The sequence below is a fragment of the Furipterus horrens genome, unplaced genomic scaffold (assembly GCF_987537825.1).
Source record: "Furipterus horrens unplaced genomic scaffold, mFurHor1.1.pri manual_scaffold_12, whole genome shotgun sequence".
Taxonomy (NCBI): Eukaryota; Metazoa; Chordata; class Mammalia; order Chiroptera; family Furipteridae; genus Furipterus; species Furipterus horrens.
In genome coordinates, this window is record NW_028327182.1 from 72020953 (window position 1) to 72041823 (window position 20871).

Consider the following 20871-nt stretch of genomic DNA (forward strand, 5'->3'; position numbering starts at 1 on the left):
ATTTTCTATGATAATCAATATATACTTTTATAATAAGGAAAAATAAGCTTTTCACTTAAAGTCTTGTATTTGCTTTTAAGGAGTAACTGCTATAATTTTGCTGACCTCTTTCCCAGTTGTCTCCTTAGTTCATCCTGTTATTCATTGACCTTGTTTTCTTTGGCCTCATTTTTTTCTGTTGAAAGCTCCATTTGTCCATCTACTGTGTACTCTAACTTCCTTTAAATACTTCTTCAGTCATGCCTTTTTTTAAAAGTATATTTTATTGATTATGTTGTTACAGTTGTCCCAATTTCTTTTCTCTTTGCTCCCTCTTTCCAGTACCCCCCTTCCCTCCAGCAATCCCACCCCCCTTAGTTCACGTCCATGGGTTGTGCATATAAGTTCTTTGGCTTCACCCTTTCCTATATTATTCTTAACGTCCCCCTGTCTATTTTGTACCAACCAATTATGCTTCTTAATCCCTGCACCATTTCCCCATTTCTCCCCCTCCTCCCTCCCAGCTGATAACCCTCCAAATGATCCCCATACCTATGATTCTATTCCTATTCTGGTTTGCTTAGTTGGATTTTGTTTTTGTTTTTTAAATTCAGTTGTTGATAGTTGTGAGTCTGTTGTCATTTTAATGTTCATAGTTTTGATCTTCTTTTTCTTAAATAAGTCCCTTTAACATTTCATATAATAATGGCTTGTTGATGATGAACTCCTTTAGCTTTACCTTGTCTGGGAAGCACTTCATCTGCCTTTCCATTCTTAATGATAGCTTTGCTGGACAAAGTAATCTTGGTTGTAGGTCCTTGCTTTTTATCACTTTGAATACTTCTTGCCAGTCTCTTCTTGCCTACAAAGTTTCTTTTGAGAAATCAGCTGATAGTCTTAATAGGCACCCCTTTGTAGGTAACTCTCTTGCTGCTTTTAAGATTCTCTCTTTATCTTTAACCTTTGGCATTTTAATGATGATATGTCTTGGTGTGGTCCTCTTTGGGTCTAGCTTGTTTGGGTCTCTCTGCTTCCTGGACTTGTATGTCTATTTCCTTCAACAAATTTAGGGAGTTTTCCTTCATTATTTTTTCACATAAGCTTTCAATTTTTTGCTCTTCCTCTTCTCCTTCTGGCACCCCTATGATTCAGATGTTGGCACATTTAAAGCTGTCTCAGCTGTTCCTAAGCCTCTCCTCATCTTTTTCAGTTATTGTTTCTTCATTCTGTACCGATTGACTTTTTTCCTTCCTTATGTTCCAAATCATTGGTTTGAACCCTGACTTCCTTCCCTTCACCATTGGTTTTGTGTGGATTTTCCTTTGTTTCATTTAGCATAGCCTTCAATTCTTCCCTTACGTGTTTGCCATACTTAAGTATATCTGTCAGGCCTGTGAGCATCTTTATCACCAGTGTTTTGAACTCTGCATCTGTTAGGTTAGCTATCTTCTCATCGCTTAGTTCTCCCACTAGAACCTTGATCCATTCACTCTTTTGGGTCATACTTCTCTGTCTCCTCATCTTGACAGGCTCCTGTGTTTGTTTGCCTCTGTGTCTTAGGTAGAGTTGTCACACTTGTCTGGATGAGTATTTCTTCTTTATATCTTTGTTTGTTGGACTTCCATGCAGCTCGATATTCTGGAACTTCTTGTTTTCTCTAGTTTTTAGGTAGCTGTATTTCTTCTTAGTTGTGGAGGGAGGTACAGCATGTCTGTCTAGACCTCCATCTTGGCCAGAAGTTCCAGGTCGGTTTCTCTAGCCATACCTTTTCATAAAGCATCCTGAATTACTTTAGCATTTTTTCTTGGTACTTTTGTATCTTTTGAAAATGGTCCTGGCATGATAACCTCATATACTAATTTCTGAGTCCAAAGTCTAAAGAAAATTGGCCACTTTCCTGGATCCTGAAGAAAAGTGGCCACATTCTTCATATTAATTCTATTGAGGTGTATGATGGATGGGGCAGAAGAAAACCAGTTTGGATTATGAGGACCTCCAAAGTCTCCAAAGGACCGGAGAGCCCAAGCAGGAAAATCATCTTGGTATGGCTCTGTGAAAGTATAGGGCCTCTGTGTGGTAGCACAGCATAGGCTCATCTGGATTTGTGGTTTGGAGCAAAGAGGGGCAGAGTTCTGGTTCTCCATCAACTAGTATCACTGTCTCAGCAAGGTGCCTCACATCTTGGACACCAGTGAGGGATTTAGAAACTAAAATTTCTTCCAGCTCTAGATTTTTGTAATTTATATTTTCTCCCCTATAGTATTCAACGTTAAACAGGAAAATAATGATATACAATGTAACATTAACATAATTTTCAGCATAAAATCTGTATACCTTTATCAGTTTGCACTTGCTTTGTATAGCCTCCAGGAGGACTGAAGAAGGAAGGTTTCTATTGTGTGAGTAAGCCTAGTGAGTGTAATGCTGTCTGATAAGTGGAAAGGGCACATACTCAGTAACTTTGGACAGTGTTCTTTATGTCTTGTGTAGGGTAACCTGGGGTCTGTAATGTCCGTTCAGCTCTGAAAGGGCCAGGGAGCCGTGGCTGCTGCCCCCATGTGGCAGCCCTGAAACTTGGCATGGGCCAAGAATGCATCCTATCCTCTTCTAGGCCCATGGGCTCCGATTGCAGAAGATTTATATCTTCCTAATCAACTAACACATTTAAAAAATTTTCTCAGATGTAAGTAACTGGCAAAACTATAGAGCACCTGAAGTGACTAGTGTAATTGTTCTCCTGCTCTATAGGTTGATTACCCATGTGTTCCTGTCATAGTAGAAAATTATTGAAGGGGGCTTTTAAAATATTAATAATTGCTGGAAGGCCTCTCTTAGGTCTTCTCTGAAATATCCTAAATGTCTGACTAGAAACTATTAAAAAATACTGAAGTCTAAAAACAACTTCTTCCTTGACACTGAGGAAAGTTGTGGTCTTTCTGTTCTGCCCACTGGTACCATTGATAGTCTAAGTCATTTAGTTGTAAGTCATCATCTACTGTCTGACTTCATTCTTCTAGCTTCACTCAAACTGTTCTTTTAGTTTTATATCATAGTAGTTCATCAGTTTTTGTCTCTAAATAGATTATAAAGTGGAGAGTTGTATTTTCTTCTCTTTTATTCTTTATTTGCTCTCTCAACAAACACTTGTTGAGTATGATGTTCCAGACACGCTTGGTAGCTTCTGAGTATAAGGCAATGTATGCAGTCAACATGGTCCCTGTCCTTTTGGGGCTTATATTTTGGGATTTTAGAAGGATGTGTGGGAGTTGTGAATGGAAGTCCTAGGAAAAGAAAGAGGAGAATAAAGCTCAAGAGGGTGTGCATGTGCATGTGTGTGCATCTGAGTATACAGTTGAAATGCACAGGGGGACAGGGCCTTGGCTGAGGGGATTCTCCAGTAGTGCTTCCTAGACTCTGATAACTGAGGAATGGCCTGGGGCTCCTACTGAACTGGAGCTACTGATGTGGGCAACCTGGGGGCCTGCATTTCTATGAGGGCAGGTGGTGCAGATGCTCTGGTCCAGGGTCCCCCAGTGAATAGGAAGTTTCTAAAGGATGCTCCCTGGGGTCTTTTCTGTCATCCTCTCCACACCTTGCTTCTCAGGTTCAATGGATTCCAGTCCTACAGACCAAGGTTTAGCAAAACACCAGATAATCAAGTCAAAGGTTCACTCTTGTAATGACCTCAAAAGTCCTTTTAGTCTCACCTTTCTCTACAGATGTAGAAACTAAAGAGAGATTGGTACCCACCCAAGGTGCACAGCCAGGTAGTTTAAACCTAAATTCCAGGTGTCCATTGTAGGTAGGAATACTGTATTTGAGAGCTAACACTACTTATAGAAGGGACTACCTAATACCTGAGAACCCTAAAATCTGACATGCTCGGCCTCCTTAGTTGCAACTGGCTGTGTGGGTCTGCTCTGGTCCTTCATCACTTGTTAGCTCATATATACAGGAAGAGGAAGAATGATTAGGAAGAGATTTGCTTCCTGATAATATCACTGCCAAGTATATGAAGATGAGAACATGAAATCTGAACTTTTGAGGAGCAGCCATTGGGGACTAACATCTGTCCTTCTGGAAGCAGAGTGTGGGGCTTGGGTTGGCTGGAATCACATGGCAGAAGATAGATTTGGCTCTGAACTGAGGCTTAAGTACTCAGTTCAGTTACCCCTTTTAGTCTCCCACCAATTGGAACTTTATGGCATTGGCGGCTCCTGTAATTCATTTCCTGAAGTTAGAAAATTCTGTGGTAGACCAGCAGGCTGGCAGCCGGTCATGGCTGTAGGGAGGGTCAGGGCATGCCTCTGCTTTTGCCACTGTGGGAAATCAGTACGAGATTTAGGAAGAACCTCCCAGCTGTCCTGATTCCCAAAGAAAATGTCATTGGTTTTTCAATAAGTATTGCTTTTCACAGAATCAGAGCAGGAGAGGGAAAAGCTCTCACCCTCTAGGGCACCCAAAGGTGAGTAAGTGTGTTGAGACACAGACAAGGCTGGCCAGCTTGTGGGGCCTCTGAACGTTTGCCTTTGACTTCACTGTTCCTGAGTTGTACTGACTTCTCCATCTCCTTCCCCCTTCTTCTGGGCCCCCACGAGCTCTTTTATTAGAGGCCCTGGATTAGGGTATCAGTTTTGATTGGGAGGGTGCAGTGAGGAGAAGAAAAAGAACAAGTGCTTTAACATAGACTAGGATGAGTTTGAGATTAATTTCTTTTGTTAATACGTGATACTCATATTTGTGTAAATATCAAACAGTGTTTATTATGTTGACTATTCAACTAGATTGAAAACCCCAGCCAAGTGCTGGAAACAGCTGCCAAGTGCTGGAAACAGCCTAGGTGCCCATCTGTAGATGAGTGGATTAAAAAACTGGTACATTTACACAATGGAATACTATGCAGCAGAAAGAAAGAAGGAACTCCTACCATTTGTGACAACATGGATGGAACTAGAGAGAATTATGCTGAGCAAAATAAGCCAGACAATGATATCACCCAATATGGGAGACTAAGGAACAACACAAACAAATGAACAAAACTGAACAAGGGACAGAAAAAGAGTTCTAAGGGGGTGGGGAAGAGAAGGGGTTAATAGGGGAAGGGTCTAGTAAAGGAACTAGTATAAATAACCCATGGACATGGACAATGGGGTGGGGAATGACTGTGGGAGAAGGGGTGGGCTGGGTGGGGGAAAAAATGAGACAACTGTAATACAAAAACAATAAAATTAAATTAAAAAAAAGAAAGAAAACCCCAGAAGGTTAGGATCAAACCTGATTTCTTTCACATTTTTCATCATGTTTAGTTCATTGTTAAGTGCATACCAAGGTGTCTAATCAATATTTGCTTGATTATCAAGCCATGCTGCCTGGGTTTATGTCCTGACATTGACTTTCATGGGACCCTGGTCAAGTCACCCAACCTCTGTGGTCTTTAATGTTTTCATCTAGAAATGGGGGAGACAGTAGTATCTACCTCCAAGATATGTTCTGAGGATTAAATTATAAGCACACAGATATGTGTATACACAGAGACATATGTGTTTAGTCCCTACAGCAGCACTACAACTCGGTAAGCCTTATGTTAGTGTTTACTGCTTCTATTGTGTTAAGATTACAACTCTGGATGTTGTGTTGATGCGGAAGTTCTTCCTGAATATACACAATGTGTTGTGTATGTTCCTAAAAGATTTAGGCCTGACCCATTACTGGACAATGTATATGTATGTGCTCTGGATAATGCTAGTCAAGAGATGGTCTATTGTCACTAAGATGTATGTAAATAAATGTGTTCTCTTTAAGGTGTGGAAGATATCCTTACAGGGACCGTGTTATATGACACTACTAATGATTGCATTTGGCTTATTATGGGGACACCTTTTACAGATCAGACCCACTCAGAGTGTTTTTATTTCTACTTGCTTGTCCTTATCAAGCACACCCTTAGTGTCCAGATTCCTTGTGGGCAGTGCCCGAGGTGAAAAAGAAGGTAGGTGATGACATCTTCTAAATACCTGTTGAAATATTACCTATTTAAATGACTAGAAAAATTGCAACTCTACTTCCTCCTTGGGGCTTCTAACAAGTGTTGCTATTCCCTTAGGAACTGATGTCTCTGTAAGTTCAGCTTCTCCAAACCTCCACTTGATAGAGAAAGATACCTTTTTATATGCTTATAAATTTAAAATAGTTTGAGGATCATGTTTAAAAGAAATGAGTCTACATCGAAAAGTATACTATGGAGCCCTGGCCAGTGTGGCTCAGTTGGTTGGAGCATTATCCTGTAACCGAAACGTTGCGCATTTGATTCCTGATCAGAGGACAAACCTAGGATGCAGGTTCGATTCCTGATCCAGACACATACGATCTCTGGTCTGGGTGCATATGAGAGGCAAACCAATTAGTGCTTCTCTCTCACGTCAATGTTTCTCTTTCTCCCTTCCCCTCTCTCTAGAAGCAAAGAAAAAATGTTCTTTGGTGAGGATTATAAAAAAAGAAAAATGTACAATGGAATTGGTGGGTTTAAGAGATTATTGTGCTGCACCAAACCTGAAACTTCCCAGTCCAGAATTCTAGTTATGGAAGATAATTAAATGTTTATTGCTTACACTGCTGTCAACTGGTGGTGTTATATACAACCTAAAAAAAAAAAAAGTTAGTGCACACTGTTTTGATTCTCACAAGTATTGGAAATTGGCATACTTTTGATACCTTCTATAAAATATATGAGATACTTTGGTGATTAAAGGTATTTTCACCTCTTAGACTTTGATATTAGTTTAATCCATGTGTGTGAAACACTGGCATCTCTAAATCATTATTGTGTGTAGTGAAATCAGACTTGATCAGACGCTTAGGAGTGAACATTCTTAGATGTTGCTTGGTGGCACTGTCTTTTGTACAGTTAAACTTTGGCAGCATTGCCATTTTTTATACCATGTTTATTCATTATGGTAATTTTCACTGTTCTGCTCTTACTTTGTACAAGTCAGTAAAAAACAGGGTTAAAATGTCATCGTACCTTCACACTGGTTTTCACCCTGCACCAACATGATAGTGAAAGGGAAACATGGAGAGAACACCACAGCAGTGTGTTACTCATATGGAGAAAAGTTGAGAGCCCTACCTTGAACAATACACAAAAATAAGTTCTCTATGGATTAAACACCTAACTGTGAAGAGCAAAACTTTAGAGCTGTTAGAGGAAAATATGGGAAAATAGCCTTCTGATCTTAGTATAAAGAGAATTTCTTAAGACATAAAACAAAATCCAAGAGAAAATATTGATAAATTTGAACACAAGCTTTGTAACTTTTATTAAAAGGTATTTTTATAAGTCACAGACTGGGAGAACACATTTGCAATATATATATATATGCAATTGCAAGAGAGTAATATTTAGAACACATTGAGAACCTCAATAAGTCAAAACAAAAGGAAACTTAATTGAAAAATAGGCAATACATCCTAATGGAAACTTAAAAAAGAGGAAACCTGAATGACCAATAAATGTGAAAAGTTGCCAAACCTCACTTCTAATTAGGGGAAAGCAGGTGAAGACCACTAAGATGTCATGTCACATTAGTGAACTGGCAGAGATTTTTAAACGGATATGCCATGTATTGGTAAGAATAGAGGCCACGAACTCTTAGGCATTGTCAGTGGGAATGTGAATTGGTTTAGCTACATTAGAGAACAATCTTGCAAACAGAAATTTCCATTTCTAGAGCCATAGCCTAGAAAATTTGCGAATGTGAAAGAATATTCAAAACAATTATTTTAATAGCAAAAAATTATAACTAATCTGAGTATTCAGTAATACAACCGATAATGAAATTATGGTGTATTCATATACCGAAATACTATGGAAGTAAAAATGAATTAATCTTGCAGTATGGAGGGGAAAGTACAAGATACAGAAGACATCTGATCTGACATATCTTCATAAAGTTTGACATCATGCAAAGCTATATACCCATAAACTTGTACACTGAAGCATGAAGTGATGCCAAAGAATAATGTCTTTATAATTCTTCATGTTTTGGTTTCTGTTAGTTGTTATTATTGTCCATATTCTGTTCCTTTTCTATTTTTCAATGTCTCCAGCCAGTATCTCAGATATTGTGGTCCAAACCCACAAAGCTGGCCAACAGCTAACTCCATTCTTCCATGCCTGTGCTCAGAACCCATAGGATGATAACAAAGTGGTCAAGCAGCTGGAGATCACTAGTAGCAGCTTGATTGTGATAGAAGCTGGGGAAGATATGGCAACCATGAGCTTCTGATACCTAAGCCCGGAATGAGACTTGCCATGAGCTCCATGCAGCATGGGCCCCTGGAGACCTCCCCTGGGGGCTTGCCCTGGGAAACTCAGGCCTGCAGGAGACCTCACCCCATAACCTCAACTGGATCACTGCTTACTCCCCTTACAGCGCAAGGGGCTACTATCCAAGCCCAGATGGAGCACCCTGATCTCTGTGGGAGTTGTGTAGGCAGGGTAGGTCATAAGGCCAGGAGTAGTTGGGGGAAACCTTACGAAAACACACTCAAGGGAAGGGCTTGTTTCTAGTTAATGTTCTGGAATGTTCATTACAGTATGTTTGTGATAGTGGAAAATTTGAAGGCCCAAGTACCATCCGCTGGGGAATGGGTAATTGTGGTGTATTCTCCAGCAAGTTAAAAAATGAATCATAGCTTTGTGTATCAACATGGATAATTCAGACATAATGGTGAGCAGAATGAGCAAGTTGCAGAAATATTGATTATATATAAAATTGAAAATTACAAAGTAATAAGCTCAGTGTTGTTCCCAAACACATAGATATTATGTTAGAGTAGAAGAACATTCAAAGGGATAATAAATGTTAAAAATCAGGCAGTGATTGGGGGTGTGGCAGGAGAGAGTGGGTGCAGCAGCAGATGGTTGAGGGATCAGTAATAGTACCTGCAGTATCTTCTTCCCAGAAATCTGAAGCCAGTGTATCAAAAGTTTAAGATTTAGCAAAAGTCAGTAGTGGACGTGTGGGTGTTTGTTATATTCTTTATTTTCTATGCATTTAAAGTACTTAATAAAAGAAATGAAAAACAGAAAAAATAAAATGCTTATAGTAGTGATAAGCACAAAAATTAAATAGTATGAAATGCACACAGGTGAAAAATATTAAAAGTAGTATCTCTAATTTTAATAATTTAATATAAATAATTATTTTCACCTTTGTCTTGACTGCACTGTTTATATTTTATGCTTATCACAACTATTAAGTGTTTGCCTTTCTCCTCCAGCGGCAGCGACTTTGCTCACAAGCTGATGCTTCGTGAGAATGGTGTGGGTCCTGCACCTGGGCCTGCAGTTAGGACACCTGGGCTCTGCTCCGTGGTGTCTGCGGTCTGGTGGTGGATAATTGAATACCTACTGAATTAAAACAGTTGACTACAATTAGGTACAAAAGATTAGAACAAAAATTTTAAAGCATTTACAAAATGCTGTCAGTATATCAAATGCTATTTCTAAAAAGCAAGATGCAATTAGAGATTTTATATTTCCTCTATATCAATAAGAGCCACAGTAATGGTAGTCTGAAATATATTAATTTGGTGTAAGGCGTGGGGAAGGATGGCCATGGTGTAATTGTGAGCTTACTACTTAGCAAATTTCCCAAGATCGAAAGAGGCAGTTATCATGAGCCCATAGGGGTGTATGTTGAAAATAGTAGATTTTTGTAGTGTCTAAAATATTCAGTATTTCTTATGAGAAAGTTATTTTTCACTCCCTATTAAATTGTAAACCCTCAAAGATACAAAGCTCTAACAACAACCTGATGTGATATGCGTTTAAAATGTTTTAAAATTCTAAGCCAAGATTTTTTGTTTTTTGTAGAGAATGAAGTTTTTATTTACTCTCCAAGAAAGGAGAGGGGCATGGTATGGAGAGATACACCAGCCCAAGATATTTCATTCACCAAAAATTTAACTCTGTACAGTAAAACAAGACTTCTAAAAGGATTACCTGAACTTCTAATCAAAGTGTGATTTTTGCTGATGATGAGGGATTTTGATTTTGTTTGGCTTTGTTATTCTGCTTTTACATAAATAAGATTATCAGATTGGTCTTTAAATATATGTTACTGTCAATAACAGCATTTTTTTTTTTTTAAGAAACAAAAGATTATTAGGGAAATAGGGCTGGGAGTAGGAGGAGAAGACCTGACAACTTAGTGTTTAGAAGCACATTTAGAAGTTCTAAAGCCAAGAGCTGTTGGTTGAAAATGGAGACATTTGGAGACCTATGTGAAGTACTGAGTTCACAAAAAATGTCTCATTTTCTTCTTTCTGGAGAAGTTGTGTAGTCCCTTCAAGCAGTGCTGGCCACTGCTTTTCTATTCTGTCCTTATGAGTCAGTATTTCTATATCAAATCTACTTTTGTCTCTAAGGGAAATGATCTTCAGTGTGGTGGTGGTGGCGGGTTTGAGGGAAAGTGGCCCGTGCAGCCAGGCTCTGCCCAGCAGATGTGGCCAGGTGTGGCAGGTCTCTCTTAGGGGAGAAATCAAGATTGGTGGTGGAGAGTGCTGCTTCATGTGTTTCTGGGACACAGTGAGATTGATGTATCCAGGCCGTCATATTGTTAGCAGTGCCATCTTGTCATCATGTTATTTTTCTGTAAGTAACAAGTAACTAGTGGACATTTTTGGGAGACTTTCTTTGCAAAAAGTTTTTAACCTTTAAAATGTTACAATGTTTGCTCTCAAAGAAATTTTAACCCTTTGAGTGCCAACATCGCTGTGAGTGACACTGACAGATTTTCCCAAAAGTGCCAGCATCGCTCCAGTGACTCTTTTTTCGATGGCTATAAATGTAAATAACAATGGAATAATTTGTATTTTATGTTTTGTTCTCTTTTTTTGTACCTCAGGTTTTATATTGATATAACTTTTTCTCATGTTGATCCAAATTTCAAATTACGCATGGCACTCAAAGGGTTAAGTCTGTATTCTCATTTAGAGTAACGAAATTATTTGAATTATTTTAGAAATATACATGATGACTTTATTTTGACTTGGGACACTTTAAAATACTGTAAATATTTCTTTTCAATAATTTTTTTTTCGTAAGCAGGCGACCTTGACTATAGTGCTGTGTTGCTTGGAATGCTAGTGATGCAGGACGTACAGCTGGGGCTGTTCATAGCTGTCATGCCAACTCTTATCCAAGCAGGACCTAGTACATACACAAGGTAAATGTTTTATTTTACTTTATTTCACTGTTTGTTTTTCTAGTTTCATATCATTTGTTTATAAAAATACTATTTGATACCTTTTTCCAAAGATACATTCAGAACTCATATAGCACAGGCTTAAGAACACAGACAGGCTCTGGAGTAACATCATCTAGGCTCAAACTCTACCTTTGTGGATCTTTTCTGGACAAGTTACTTAACCTCACTCTTCCTCAGTTTTGTCATCTATACAGAGGGCGTAATATCAGTACTTATCTAATAGAGTAGTTAGGATTAAATGAGTTAAGATAAAATGCCTATAACATAGTGCTTGTGTGTGTGTGTATGTATATGCATACACTATTATTGGTGATTATCATGGTCAATGTCATCATCCTTACCATTTTCCATGATTCTTTTTTCCATTCTCCTAACAAAATAATGCCAGAACTTAAATTGCACTTGCTTAGGTTCATATGGTAAGAAAAGCCAAATGGGTAAAATAAATTTACCAGAAGTTGTAGGTTGGATTGCATATACAATATGTTACAAGAATACCCACCAGAAAATAAGTACACTTGCCAAAATATAGGGTGCCCTATAAAATTTAAAGGTATATCTCACATGGGTAAGGATTATGAACTTGAATTTGTTTAAAGCAGATATATGCATATAAATATTGTGCTTTAAATATTTCCAAAAGATACATTTTTCCTCTCTCTTATACTAATGATATTATTGGTAAAAAATGAGTAGACTTTAAAATTTCTTTTGGAACCATTTTGAAATGCTAAGATCTGTCTCATTTAGTTATTTTTTCTGTTCTAATTTGTATCACTTCCTCCCAAAGGCCCCCCTCCAAATACTGTCACATTGGGGTTCAGCATATGAATTTGGAGGGACACAAACATTCAGTCTGTAATACTCTTTGCGTTTGTCATATTTGGTGTTTGCTAAACTGCTTGAATTTGTAGATTTATGTGTCTTGCTTAATCTAGGAATTCCAGCCATTATTTCCTCATAATTTTTCAGTCCCGTTTGCTCCCTCCTTCTGGGATGCCAGTGATACAAATATCCTTTGTTATTGTCCCACAGGTCTCTGAGACTTTTCTTTCCTTTTACTTTTCAGTCTATTTTTTCTCTGTTTCAACTGAATGAATTTTTTAAAAGATTTTATTTATTTTTAGAGAGAACGGGAGGGAGGAGGAAAGAGAGGGAGAGAAACCTTGATGCAAGATAGAAACATCAGTTGGTTGCCTCTTGTACACTCTCCGACCAGGGACTCACCCCACAACTCAGGCATGTGCCCTGACCAGGAATCCAACCAGCAACCTTTTGTTTTGCAGGATGATGCCCAACCAACTGAACCATGCGTTCAGGGTATAAATTTTTTTGACCTGTCCTCAAGTCCACTGATTCCATCCTTTGTCATCTTCACTCTACTATTTAGCTTATCCAGCAAGATTTTTATTTGGGTTCTTCTATTGTTTAGTTGTATAATTTCCATTTAGCTTTTCTTTTTATAATTTCTATTTCTTTTCTGAGATTTTTGTTTTTTTTCATTTGTTTGAAGAGAATTTTTAATTGCTGTGAATCATCTCTATGATGGCTACTTTAAACTCTTTGTCTTGATGTTGGAGTCTGTTTATTGTCTTTTCTCATTCAAGTTGTGGTTTTTCCTTGATTGTTGGTATGATAAGTGACTTTCACTTGTGTCCTAGACACTTCATATATTACGAGTGTCTACATTCTATTAATCATATTTTTTTAAAACAAGCAGCCCCTTCGTTAAGATGTGTGTGACTGCGTGTGTGTGTGTGTGTGTTCATCACCCTGCTAAGGCCCCACCCAAGTGGAACACTGACAAACCTACCTCATTGCAGATGGGTGGGGTGGAGATATTTTGAATTTTTTTAGTATCTACTTTTGCCAGATGTTATATTAAGTTTCAGCAATTCCAGAATGATTAAGATCTCTGCTCTCAGATAACTCAGCTATGTTAAAAATGAATGCCTTCTTAACAGATTTTCAGAGATTAAGGCTCAGGTCCTGGAGCAAGGCCTCCCTGGAACTCCAGCTCAGCCATTTGCCAGCTCTGGCAAACTTACTGAGCCTCTCTGGCCTTTAGTTTTCTTACCTATAAAATGGGGACAATATGGAAATAGGGCCTACCTTATGCACGGTGTGAGGATTGCAGAAGAGGATCACATATAGCAGTTAGGCCAGTTCCTGGTATGTATAACTGTTAAAGGTAATTTATCAAGGTCATTTTCCCTTGATCCAAATTATTTAACTATCAGAACAGCAAGTCTATTAGTCATAACCTTAATCAGAGTCAGTTCTTATTCATTTGGCTACAGATTTTCTTTTTTTAAAAAAGATTTTATATATTCATTTTTAGAGAGAGGGGAGGAAAGGGAGAGAAACATCATGTTGGTTGCCTCTCACATACTCCCAACCAGGGACCTGGCGCACAGCCCAGGCATGTTCCCTGACTGGGAGTCAAACTGGTGGCCTATTGGTTTGTGGGATGATGCTTAACCCATTGAGCCATGCCATTCAGGGCACTACAGATTTTCAAGATAAGTAATTGAACAAAACTTTGGACAGCAAAGGGAAGATTCGTAACTTTAGCTGAAAATAATTTGAGTTTCATTCAAGAAGTATGCAATAAATTATTACCTGTAAAGTTCAAAGTCTTCTTAACAAACAGGAAGTAGAACCTGGACAAAGAGTCCCAGAACACTTACAATGCACAAACATGACATTCCTGTTACCAAACTTCCTGTCAGTTACAGATAGAGAAAACTGTTGCTATATGACATTATCTCAATCATAAAACTTCAGAAGCTTTAAAAAAATATCTCGTATTAAAAACATTTGTTTGGTATAGTTGTTAGTCCCATTGATATTGTTCCAATTTAGTCATGAAATGTCATGTTTATTAAGTGTTTTAATGACATGGAAGAATGCTCTATATTTTGTTAAGCAGTAAAAAAGAGTCAAAATCATACACACTATTTCTCAAAATGTTAAACAGAGTTACCATATGGCTCAGCTATTCAACATAAAAACCTGTGTAGGGAGTGATGGTAGCATGTCTTTAATGCCATGAGTTATATACTTTAAGTGGTAAATTTTATGTTTTGAGTATTTTACTGCAATAAAAACTTGTGTATGACTGTTCATGGCAGCATTAGTCATAATAGCTAAAAAGTGGAAGCAACTCAAATGTCCATTAGCTGAATGAATAGATAAATAAAATGTGCTGTAATCACACAATTGCATATTATTCAGTCCTAAAAAGAAATGAAGTACTTCCACATGCAACAACATGGATAAATCTTGAAGACGTTATGCTAAGTGAAAGAAGCCTGTCACCTAAGGCTACATATTGTGTGATTCCATTTATATGAATGTCCAGAATAGGCAAATCCATAGGGACAGAAAGGACATCAATGGTTGCCCAGCACTGGGAGAGAGGGGAATGGGCAGTGAGTGCTAATGGATAGTTTCTTTTTTGAGGTGGTAAATATGTTCTAAAATTGATTGTGGTGGTGGTTGCACAACTTTGCGAATATACTAGAAAACCACTGAATTGTATACTTTAAATGGCTGAAGTGTATGAAATGGGAATTATATCTCAAAGCTATTAAAATCATATACAATATTGTTTCAACTACATGAAGAAGAAAGAGAATGAAGACACTGGAAATATATGTATACAGGGGTGGAAAAAAGTCAATTAACATTTGTTTGTATTGAAAAAGACATGTAGGTTATGATTATTACTAATAGATAATCCAAAAATAAGCACAACTGTAAACCTACTTTTGCCTACTTCTGTATATATGTATAACAGGTGTATTACAAGATATTAATGATATCTATGAGTAGGGTAATAGATTACGGTACTTTTATTGTCTACTATACATTTTTGTATAATTTGGGAAAGCCTCTTTTCCAATTTTGTTAACTAGAAAAAATTTATAGTAAAAAAGTTAAGTCAAATTAGTTGTAATGTTAATATAAACTTAGCCTCTTTGGTAAGCTTTTTTCAGAATTAATCTTGATCTTTCCTAAAGGAAAGAATTAATTTCTTCCCCCCAAATATTTCACAGGTAATGAGCAGAACACAGAGACTATGATAAAGAATACTTTTTTTTTAAATAAAGTGATTTGAATTAATAGAATTAAAATCTTGCAAAACCATGAAATTTCTAGAAGAAAATATGAATGAATTTAAAATATTGAATATGGGAGGGCCTTTCTACTTCAAGTAAAACAAATTCTAGAAGTCATAAAGGACAAGAAAAGTGATAAGTATTACTGCATTAAAGTTTCATACTTTGAATGTTTAAATACAAGCATATACAGCCCTGACTGGTGTGGATCACTGGGTTGGGCTTTGTTGCCAGTTCAATTTCTGGTCAGAGCACATGCCTGGGTTGTGGGCCAGGCCCCTGGTTGGGTGCATGTGAGAGGCAACTGATCAATGTTTCTCTTGCACATTGATGCTTCTCTCTCTCTTTTTCCCTCCCTTCCCCTCTCTCTAAAAAATAAATAAAATCTGTATTAAAAAATAAAGAAAATGAAGAATTCTACTTTTAAAGATAAGTAAATAAATAACACACATACATGTACACATACATATATACAGAAATATGTGTCTGTACTCATTTGGTGAGCAGGCCAAAGACAAAGGGAAAAAGATGTTTGTACACATATTAAAGAAAGAGAGATTTCTTATTTTATCAAAATTTCCTACAGATTAATATTTGAATAATCCAACTAAAACGTAGATGAGCAATATAAGCAGCTAATGTAGAAATGAGTAAATGGAAGATGTTCCCCCTCTCACAATGGAAAAGCAATGGCTTTTCCTGTCTGATTACAGACCTTTAAAAGTAGGGTGATAGCCAGGGTTGGAGAATGTCACTCTGGGATCTTGGTTGGGGGTGGGAATTGGAGCACCCTCCCGGCACCCCTTTGGCAGTGTGTCAAGGGCAGACTGCTGCACACGAGTGTGCTCACAGAAGCTCGTCATCCAGCACATCAAGCACCTAGGATGGTCCAAGTGTCTGGCAGAGAAAATGATGGCACAGACACATGATGGAATGCTTACTCATCTGTTGAAATGACTGAGGCTTGTGTTGACGTGGAAACTGCCAAAATATGGTAAATAGGGAAATAAAGAGGCAGAATTATACCTTTCTGAGCTCTTTGACTATTTTATCCTCACCACAGTGCATTTAATAGACAATTGGAAGGTGGACCTAAATGCAAGCTCTGGGCATGGTGATTACAGAGCATGTGCAGCAACTAGGCGCCCAGGCCCTAGAGCCACATGCCTAGCATGTGTTCTGGAATGATGGCTTGGCCTTTGCCTCCACTTTCTTGTCCTTAAGATGGGGATGGTGACAGCAGTTGTCTGGTAGGGCTGCTCTGTCATGAGAAATGCAAGTCTTAAGTGGCTGCAATCTCTTTATCAGCCAAATCAAAGTGGACTGAGACTAGAACACTCGTAACATGCTGTACACAGGGGAAGATGCCCCACTCTCATGGAGTTGCCATGGTGTATGGGAAAGATAATGAATGGATGATGAATAAGGGAATGAACAACAAGAAAATGCCTAGTATAGGTAAGTGCTATTTAGAAAATTATAATGGTGTGATGAGGCAGTGAACAACAGACGACCACTTAAGATTTGCAAGGCCTCTGAGTACTTGGCTTTGAGGCTGAACTGTGAAGGACACAGCTGAGCACTCAGCGGTGGGGGTGGCGTGCACTGGCCTTATAGCAGGAGAGAGTATGGCCTGTCAGGGTGCAAAGGCTGGTGCAGGCCGCTTTGCAGGTGAGGGAGAGTGGAAGGTGCAGTTGAGTGAAGAAGATTGGGCTCATCTGAATGTCACAGGCTGGCTGGTATGGCACTTTCTTGTGATGCGTTGATGTGTGGGGTGAGCAGTTAGTTCAGTGGTCTGCTACCGGGCTGTGGAAGGCTGGTCTGGAATTTGAGATAGACCCAACCTACTTTATTTTGTTGCAATGAGCACATTTCTATTCCTGCCAGAGCTGCAGACCCTGATTTGTCACACTGGAAACCCAACCTCATTAACCTATGTGGAGTCATTCACAGTGACTTTGCTTCTTTACTGCAAGCCCAGCTCTGTTCTAATTCCCCTAAGTAATCACGCGCAACTTGAGATTTGTGTCCTGTGCTACTATTTTAAGTTTGACTGCAGTGATGAATTATCTCTTAATACAGTAGTCCCCCTTATCTGTTGGGGATGCATTCCAAGACCCTTAGTGGATGTCAGAGAACACAGATAGTACCTAACCCTATGTATCCTATATATTTTCCTATACATATATATTTTTTTACTTAATGGAAGCACTTTATGGCTTCTCTTTAGCATATCTGAATTGCCAGCATCACTACTCTTGTGCTTTGGGACCATGATTAAGTAAAATAGGGGTTATTTGAAACAAGCGCTGTAATACTGACACAGTGAAGCTGATAACCAGGGTAGCTACTAAGTGATTAACAGACAGGCATCATACACAGTGCGGATACACTGGACAAAGGGGTGATTCACGTACCGTGTGGGACAGAGCAGGACAGTGCGAGATTTCATCATTCTACTCAGAACAGTGTGCAGTTTAAAACATATGAATTGGTTTTTCTTGGAATTTTCCATGTAATATTTTTGGTCCATCGTTGACCATGGGTAACCAAAACAGGTAAAATGAAACCACAGATTGGAGCGGAGTCCAAAATCAGATTTGTGTTATTTTATTGAGAACTTTTAAATCAGAATTTTGTACTGAATGGTTTGTTAAATGTAGTGGAGTGCTAAGTTTAAGAAAATATGTGTATTATTGTAAGTGCTAAGTTTAAGAAAATATGGGTATTATTGTAAATACTACAAATATGTAATAGTGCCTTTCTTGTGAAAGTCTTTAGTCTGAAATCTTAATAATATATTCGAGATCTGAATAGCACAATGAATTTCAACTGGTATGTTGCAAGAATTTTTGAAACATGCAATACTGACTTTAGTGAGAGGCACTGACCTCTTTTCCCTTAGAAGGTCAAATAAAAATACGACAACAGCCATCCAATATGAATTAATCAAAATTATATCCACTTTTTTTGTCAGATTGGCAAATATATATATTACTTTTGGTGTGATGCAGAATTTTAGTAATTAGTTTATCTGTGCCATGAGATGAAAAAGGTTGAAAATTGCTGGAATAGCATATTGTAAAAAGAGCTTAGTACAGAATCCTTTTCTTTATGACTAAATAATAGACATAAAATTCAGAGTTCTGGCTTGGGATAAGGAAATATTTTGCTGAAAGTCGCTGGAATTCTTTAGTCATATTTCTGGTGATGAGCCTACAGTGTAATATTTCAAATGGGGGTTAATTTCTGAGAAGGACTTTTATTATGTTATTGACTAAAATATACAAGTTGTCAGTCAAGAGTCATTACTTCCTATAAAATGTATTTACTCCAAAGTATTGATTGCAAAGTAATCTAGCTTCTATATTTGATTCAAGTAAAAAATTTCTGAGATTAATATGATCGATAGGCTTTATGTTAATATTTGTAAATAAAATATATGTGAATTGGGTCATTTATTTTGCAACATGTTAAACAAAAAAAATAGTGGAAGATCATTTTATTGGGTTTTAGAGAATTATGTTTGGAGGTGAAATAACATGTCTTTCTTTTTTCTTCCCTAGCATTTTCATGGAAATACTACGAATACTGGCTTTGATTGGCCAGATTCTTTTTTCGCTAGCTGCTGTTTTTCTGTTATGTCTTGTTATAAAGACTTATCTCATAGGACCATATTATCGAAAACTGCATTTGGAAAGCAAAGGGAACAAAGAAATCCTTATCTTAGGAATCTCTGCTTTCATCTTTTTAATGTTAACGGTAATTCTCAAAATATCTTTTATTTATATAACCTGATTTTTAATCTGTTAACTGAAAGCTTGTCATCAGTTCCTTTTCTTTTTATTTTAATAATAGCTAAAGTATTTAAACACTTATTAGTATTTTTTATCTTATGCACAATTATGCTACCCATCAATATTAATATGTGTTAAACCTGTTTAACTTTTTAACTCATACTCTAAAGTACTTTGCTAAAATGGTACTTGTGCTGCATTAAAAAACAAATCTAATGTGAAAATGAAATGCTACTAGTGTCAAGCCACGTTAATGTCTTAAACTTTCAAACAACTGTGTGACATTCCATTGTACATTTCACAATTGATCCTTTCTATTGTTAGCCATTAGGGTTTACTTCCATCTAGGGCTGTTATAAATAAAGCTGCTAAACACGTTCTCATATGTGTTCTTTGATGGATATGTGATTTCATTTTTGATGAGTATATACCCAGGAGTGAGTTCGCCGGGCCATAGGGTGTGCATGTGTTTAACTTCAGTAATTTTCCACGCTGATTTTCCCCAAGTAGTTGTACTGGTTTAGACCCTTACCAGTGTTTTGTAAGGGTTCAGTTTCTTGTGTCCCCATCAACACTTGTATTGTCAGTCTTTGTAATTTTAGCCATTCTCCTGGGTGGTAGTAGTTTCTCATCAGTGTTTTGATTTTATTTCCTTGATGATTGATAGTGTGAGTGCCTGCTGTGTGCTTCTTAGCCAGGTGCACATCCTCTGTAGGGACATGCTTGTTGAAGATTTGAGGTTGTTTTTCTATTGGGCTGGTTGTTTTCCTACTCATTTGCAGGACTCCTTTTATATGTTCTGGCAAATGTTTTTGTCAGTTTTTCTTTTTTTTTTTTTTTACTAAATTAAAGGGTACAAGTCAGTGGTTTTCAGCATGTTCACACTGCTGTATAGCCATCACCACTGTCCGCTTTCAGAAACAATTTCTCTCACCCCAAAAGAACCCCCTTATCTCCCAGTTCTGTCAGTCCCTCATCCCCTGGTAGCCAGTAGTCTACTTTCTGTTCCTACAGATTTGCCTCCTCTGGACATCTTACATAAAACTGATCATATAATATGTGGCCTTTTGTGTCTGGCTTCTTTTACTCTGCGTGTTTCAGAGGTTCATCCATGCTGTAGTAGGTTTTAGTACTTTGTTCCATTTTATGGCTGAATAATATTCTGTGTCAGATATATTTTTACTAATATCTTCCAGTTTGTGACTTGAGTTTTCACTTGCTCAATGGCATTTTTAATGAACAGCAGTTCTTAACTTTAATGTAGTGAAGTTATTAATTTTTTATGGTTAGCACTTCTTATATTCTGCGTAAAAGACCTCTGCTTACCCCTGGATCATGGAGATGCTCCCAGAGGTCCTCTAGAAATGTTACTGTTTTACTTTCCTTGCTTAGATCTACAGTCCATCTGGATGTGTGTAGAGCACATGATGTAAGGGAGTGGACAGAATTCGTTTTTTCACATGCTTTTCCCTGCACCATGTGCTGAGAGACCCGTCTCCCACTGTTGTTCAGGGTCACCTTGTCAGGAACCAAGAGGCCACGTTAGTGCTTCTGTGAGGGCCTGTGACTCTGACCCGCCACTCTGTTCCCTTGGCCAGCTCACTGCCCTTACATCTGGCAGTGCAGTGCCCAGCTTCCTTCTCGGTCAGGGCTGGTCGTCTTGGCTATATTTGTGGTCTTCCCAGTGTCCATGTTAAG

At 38.0% G+C, this 20871-nt stretch overlaps 1 protein-coding gene across 4 annotated transcripts in view; it reads left to right on the forward strand.

Annotated features, from left to right (window-relative positions):
* SLC9D1 (solute carrier family 9 member D1) overlaps positions 1-20871 on the forward strand; it is a 45832-nt gene that overhangs the window by 16149 nt on the left and 8812 nt on the right. For 3 of the 4 annotated variants that reach the window (XM_090258437.1, XM_090258440.1, XM_090258438.1), the window contains 3 exons: positions 5782-5968; positions 11090-11210; positions 18943-19138. In XM_090258437.1, the coding sequence (XP_090114563.1) occupies positions 5782-5968; positions 11090-11210; positions 18943-19138 (504 nt within the window). The remainder of the gene's footprint in view (positions 1-5781; positions 5969-11089; positions 11211-18942; positions 19139-20871) is intronic. The other variant, XM_090258441.1, reaches the window with a different exon arrangement.